Source organism: Tupaia chinensis, unplaced genomic scaffold (assembly GCF_000334495.1).
Source record: "Tupaia chinensis unplaced genomic scaffold, TupChi_1.0 Scaffold000316_1, whole genome shotgun sequence".
Taxonomy (NCBI): domain Eukaryota; kingdom Metazoa; phylum Chordata; class Mammalia; order Scandentia; family Tupaiidae; genus Tupaia; species Tupaia belangeri.
This window is the reverse complement of record NW_006159809.1, coordinates 8,459,027-8,465,523: the sequence shown is the minus strand read 5'-3', so window position 1 is coordinate 8,465,523 and position 6,497 is coordinate 8,459,027. Positions and strand designations below refer to the sequence as shown.

The 6,497-nt window shown below is 46.8% G+C and overlaps 1 protein-coding gene across 1 annotated transcript; it reads left to right on the top strand.

Moving 5' to 3' along the window:
• The first annotated feature begins 3,586 nt into the window (after positions 1-3,586).
• LOC102495034 (RNA polymerase II subunit A C-terminal domain phosphatase SSU72) lies at positions 3,587-4,441 on the top strand. The gene is given in 2 exon segments (XM_027772935.1): positions 3,587-4,179; positions 4,181-4,441. Coding segments are annotated over 2 exon segments (504 nt in total). The 5' UTR covers positions 3,587-3,766; the 3' UTR covers positions 4,272-4,441.
• The last annotated feature ends 2,056 nt before the right edge of the window (positions 4,442-6,497 follow it).

Below are 6,497 nucleotides of genomic sequence, written 5' to 3'. Positions count from 1 at the left end.
ACTTAATTAAGCAACACAGACTCACTCATTGCTGGGGTCTTAGGAGCTCAAGAACAGAATGCTCAGCCTTCAGGAAACAGGTCTCAAACACCAAGCCCTGTATCGTTACCTTCTGCATCCTGGTAGACACAGGGAGGCCTCCTGGTCACTACACTACAACTAAGTCATGAGTTTCAGTATAAATAGTGACATGGTGGCTCTTGGCTGCTCCGAATGTCTCAGGGCCAGCACCTCAAGCCCACCTACCTGAATGGCAAGTTTTCAGAACCCTTGAACACATATTTGCCTTACCCAATAGCACTTCCCCATCATCGCTAAGGTAGAGAAAAACAACAGATGACATTAGCAGTTCCTGCTCCACGAATGTCCCCCATCGGTGACAAGCCTTGCTGATGGGTCAGTCTCAAGCAATCCCTGAGCAGCAGAGATTATTGCAGCTTCTACGTCATTTACCTTGTATCTACATGTTCAGCCAATAAGGAGACAAGTTCCCAGAGATGTAGACAGTTTATTGTTCTCAGTGCAGCAAGGGAACATGAGGAGGCAGGCCCAAGTGGATACTGGGTATACAGTGATCTGTGTCACAGCTGAAGACCACTGAACCTAAGAAACCCCTTATTTTATAAGAGACCTGCTCACAAACCTGCTTATCCTCACAGGTATTTTTTGGTTTTGCCTTTCTGGTGTGTGAGCTCACCAGAGAGAAATGAGAGAGATGATGAAAGGGAAAGTGAGAAATCACCCCCAGGAGAGATGGCCATGCTGCAATCCCTTCTCTTCCATTCTCCTCCTGAGATTTTGGGCATGCATGCACAAGGACCCAGCATGATTTTCAAGCTGCTAGGTCTGGGACTTAAATGCCGATGACCATGTGTGAGTCCACTGCCTTAACCATTATGCCTCCTGCAGGTCCCATCCTCACAAAGTTTAAATAAATAAATACACACACACACACACACACACACACACACACATATATATATATAAATTTACATTTAATCACTATACATTTTCACAGTGTACAACATGGTTTTTCCCAGTGCAAATACAGTGCATATTAGTCAAGACAAAGACATAACCATATACATTGTCATCAGCAAATAATTTTTCATTTTTGTGTCAATCAAACATATTGTTTTATTTCCCTGTTCCCCATCCTCCCTCCTCCCCCTTACAGGTTTTATTAACCTGGAATGTAAGTAAATCATCTCCAGGAAAGGAAGAAGGAAGGTAGGGATGGAGAAAGATAGGAAAGAAAGACTTGTTTTTTAAATTATCAGAGGGGATGTGTGTTCCCCAAAGAGAGACAGGGAGAAAGGGAAAGGAAGAAAGCACCCTCCGTGAGTCACAGCCACGATGTAATCCCTTCTCCTCCACATCTTCTTCCCATCAGGGTTTTGGGAATGTGTGAACACACTCTCAGTTTGTTTTTTGAGTCATCAGGGCTAAAATTCAAACTACACAGATAGCCATATGGGATCCAGGACCCTTAACCACCAGACCACAGGGCCTGTTCTATACTTAAGTTCAAAACTAGTTTTAATAAGTGAAAATGTCAGTCCAGTTCACTATGTCATATAAAATACAAAAATCTATAAGTGATGTATAAAAATAATGAATATTGGGACCAGCAGTTGGCGCAATGGCTATGTCACTGGACTCCCATGTGGTTGACCGCGGTTGGAGTCCCGGACCTGGTGGCTTAAACTCACGCTGGGTGCATGTGCCTGTGTGCCCCAAATCCCAAGAGAATGGAGGAGAAGGGATTGCGGTGTGGTCATCCCCTCTTGGGGGTGATTTCTTGCTTTCTCTCTGTCTCTCTCTGTCTTTCTGGCGAGCGCATGCACCATATAGCAAAAATCTCTAAAAAAAAAAAAAGAATAATGAATATTAATTGATATCTTCCTGAAAATTGTTTTCCTTTTTCTTTTTAAAATTTATTCATCAATTCCTTTCACAAGTGAGAAAAACAGAGAGTACCTCCAACAAGACCCCGACACCACCCACCTACCCCTAGCCCCAGCCAGCCCTGGATCGTGGCATGCACACAGGTCTGTTACCCAGGGAGTTCTCTGGGTGTGAACCTGAAACCGTGTCATCTGGGTCAGCTGAAAAGGCTGTCCCATTTTACAATATCACTGAGCCATTGCCTAGTCCCCTCTTTCTAGAAATTCTCTCCTTTCCCAACCACCCCCATTTTTTAGTTTATCTGTTCTATTCATGATAGCTTGTGCAAATACATGAGAGAAAGAAGAGGCATCCTTAACATGACCTTGTCACGCCACAGTCTCCTTTCCCCAGTGATCCACCTATTCAGGATCTTGGGTGTCACAGGCATGCCAGGCATGTTTTAAGACTGACCCAGGGATCCAAACCATGGCTGGCTGTGTGGCTTCCAGCGCTGAGTTCAGTTTGCAACCTAAACTTGTAGGCCTGCTAAGTTCTTTATACTGGGGTTCTCTAGAATGCGTTATTGATAATTTGGGCTGGATGATCTTCGATTGGGCAACCATCCCAGCATTCTACGATTTTTCTACAATCTGCAGCAGCATCCTTAGCTCCCCTCTTGGGGGTGATTTCTTGCTTTCTCTCTGTCTCTCTCTGTCTTTCTGGCGAGCGCATGCACCATATAGCAAAAATCTCTAAAAAAAAAAAAGAATAATGAATATTAATTGATATCTTCCTGAAAATTGTTTTCCTTTTTCTTTTTAAAATTTATTCATCAATTCCTTTCACAAGTGAGAAAAACAGAGAGTACCTCCAACAAGACCCCGACACCACCCACCTACCCCTAGCCCCAGCCAGCCCTGGATCGTGGCATGCACACAGGTCTGTTACCCAGGGAGTTCTCTGGGTGTGAACCTGAAACCGTGTCATCTGGGTCAGCTGAAAAGGCTGTCCCATTTTACAATATCACTGAGCCATTGCCTAGTCCCCTCTTTCTAGAAATTCTCTCCTTTCCCAACCACCCCCATTTTTTAGTTTATCTGTTCTATTCATGATAGCTTGTGCAAATACATGAGAGAAAGAAGAGGCATCCTTAACATGACCTTGTCACGCCACAGTCTCCTTTCCCCAGTGATCCACCTATTCAGGATCTTGGGTGTCACAGGCATGCCAGGCATGTTTTAAGACTGACCCAGGGATCCAAACCATGGCTGGCTGTGTGGCTTCCAGCGCTGAGTTCAGTTTGCAACCTAAACTTGTAGGCCTGCTAAGTTCTTTATACTGGGGTTCTCTAGAATGCGTTATTGATAATTTGGGCTGGATGATCTTCGATTGGGCAACCATCCCAGCATTCTACGATTTTTCTACAATCTGCAGCAGCATCCTTAGCTACCCACTAGATGCCAATAGCAACACCACCGGACGATTAAAACTATCTCCCAACCTTGCTAAAGATGTACAGGGGGGCAAAACTCACACCTCCTCTCCAACAAAGCGCCAATGCTCTATACTATTCACTTGCAGTCATAACTTTAAAATAAATTGCCTCCCTCCACCCCACTGCCAACCTCCGGAGCAAGGAAGCCTCTAGGCAAGACACTCCTCGCCCTCGGCCTTACGCTCTGGGCAAAGGCAGAGGCTGCCCTGGCCATCGCGCTGACGTGCACGTGTTGATGGTGGTGCGGGCCACGCATGTACTTCCGGCCGACGCAGCTGCGGCACTCACTGACTTCTCGTCGCATGCAATCATTTTGCCCCGAGGCCACGCCAGAGCCCGTAGGGCTGCGGGGCGCAGTGGCGGAGCCCGCGAGGCCGCGCCATGCCGTTGCCGCTGCGGGTGGCCGTGGTGTGCTCCAGCAACCAGAACCGGAGCATGGAGGCGCACAGCATCCTCAGCAAACGCGGCTTCAGCGTGCGCTCCTTCGGCACCGGCACCCACGTGAAGCTGCCCGGGGCCGCGCCCGACAAGCCCAACGTCTACGACTTCAGAACCACCTACGACCAGATGTACCACGACCTCCTGAGGAAGGACAAGGAGCTCTACACCCAGAACGGCCTCTTACACATGCTGGACAGAAACAAGAGGATCAAGGCCGCGCCGGAGAGGTTCCAGAGCTGCAGGGACGTGTTCGACCTGATCGTCACGTGCGAGGAGCGAGTCTACGACCAGGTGGTGGAGGAGCTGAGCTCGCGAGAGCAGGAGACCTGCCAGCCGGTGCACGTGGTCAACGCCCGAGGACATGGAGAACGAGATCTCCGAGCTGCTGCAGGACTTCGAGGAGAAGAGCGGCAGGACCTTCCTGCACACGGTCTGCTTCTACTGAGCGCCCAGGCCCCCGGCCGTCGCCACCCACAGCCTCTTCCCCAGCTCCCTTTAGTGCACACTTCTGCCTTCCTGGTGCTCGTTTTCACTTGTAGGTTTTCTGCTGGTGGACCGTAATACCACCCAAATCAACTGGACGTCTGGAATGAGAAGATATACATACATGCCAGATTAAAGATGACAAATGTTTCTATCCCATTGTACTTATGAGTAGGATATTAAAGGTTTTTTTCTTTAGTAGTGGTGAACACACGTCCTCCAGCACTCATGGTTCTTTAGTTGTGCCTGCTTTACCGTTCCGTCTCCCTTAGCAGGACAGTACAAATACCCCCTAAAGCAAAGGCTTGTGTCTTAAAGTAGTACACACATAAGTAGTCAAACATCATATTCTTAGGAATAAATAAAATCAATGGAAGTTATAAGATTCTTACACTGGGAACCAGCAGTTAGCGTAATGGCTACGTTGCTGGACTCCCATGTAGTCGACCGCGGTTCGTGTCCCGGACCCGGTGGCTTAGAACTCACGCCAGGTGCGTGTGCATGCGTGCCCAAGATTCTGAGAGTAGAATGGAGGAGAAGGGATTGCGGCGTGACCATCCCCCCTGGGGGGGGTGATTTCTCGCTTTCTGTCTCTCTGTCTCTCTCTGTCTGGGGAGCGCACGTGCCCTATAGCGAAAAAAACTCTCAAAAAAAGATTTTTACACTAAAAAGTATAAAGCATACTGAGAGATAGATAAAAAGAGGATCTGATTGGGCTGACCTGTGACCTAGTGTTTGAGGAAGTGGATCCCACACAACCAGCCATGTGGTTAGAGTCTGGAACCCAGGGCTTATGAAACAGGCAGGGTTACTCTGTGCCCTAAACCCTGAAAAGAGGGAGACATGGTGGAGAAGGGATTGTGGTGTGACCTTCTCTATGGAGGGTTGCTTTCTCCTCTCCTTACTCTGTCTCTCTCTGGTGAACACACGCCCTCTGGCAAATTAAAAATAGAAATAAACAATAAAAAGGATCTAATCAAATGGAGGGAGACACTATTTTCATAAATGGAAGATTCAATATTGTAAATATGTAATACTCCCAAATTGATCTATATTTGATCTCATTTGAGGTTTGTGGTATGCATTGATACATTGATCTTAAATTTAGAATGAAATGAAAAGGTTGAAAAAATGGTTATTTAGGACCAGCAGATAACATAATGGTTACATCACTGGACTCCCTTGTATTCAACTGTATGTCCCAGACTCGGTGGCTTAAAACTCATGCCACGCATGTGTGTGTGTGTGTGTGTGTGCACACTCAAGATCCTGAGAAGAGAATGGAGGAGAAGGGATTGCAGCGAGGTCATCCCTCCCGGGGGAGTGGGATGATTTCTCTCCTTCTATCTCTGTCTCTCTGGCAAGCGTACTTGCCCTATAGCAAAAATCTCTCAAGAAAGATAGAAAAAATAGCTACATCTTTAGAAAAAGATATAAAATTATCAAGAATTGATATGGTGTATATGAGACCAGCTTGTGACCTCGTGAAGTGAGCTGGATCTCACATGTCTGACCATGTGGCTCCAAGCCATGGACCTGATGGCTTGAGAAACACTCTTGGGTTCATGTGCATGCTGTGCCCCAAATTCCAGAGGAATGGAGAAATGGAAGAAAAGGGATTGTGGCATGACCATGCCCCGTGGAGGGTACTTTATTACTCTCCTTCTCTCTCTGTCTCTGTCTGGTGAATGCATATGCCCTCTGGGGTGTGTGTGGGGGAAGTGGTGTGTAAGTTGGTGTGATATCTACGAAAGATAATGGAAAAATGGAATAGACTGGGGGGCCGGTGGGGGGTATGGTGATTGGGGTGCTGCACTCCCACATGGCTGACTACGATTTGAGTCCTGGACCTGGTGGCTTGCTTTCTTACTTTCCCTCTCTTTTGGTGAGCATATGTGCCTTGTAGCAAAGTTAATAATAGTAATAATGTTAAATAAAATTAAATAATTCTTTTAAAAAATGAAATGGAAGAGAGAAACAATCACCTTTTGTGATTGCACAATGTAGTGGGGAAATGACAGGCTTTTCCAAAACTGGTGATTAATTGTATATCATATTTAAAAAATAATGACTCTTGGGGCCAGCAGGTGGCATGGTGACTAAGGGCGCTGGACTCCCACATGGCCAACCATGGTTCGAGTGCCGGACGTTCTGGTGGCTTTCTCTCTCTCTCTCTCTTCCTCGTTCT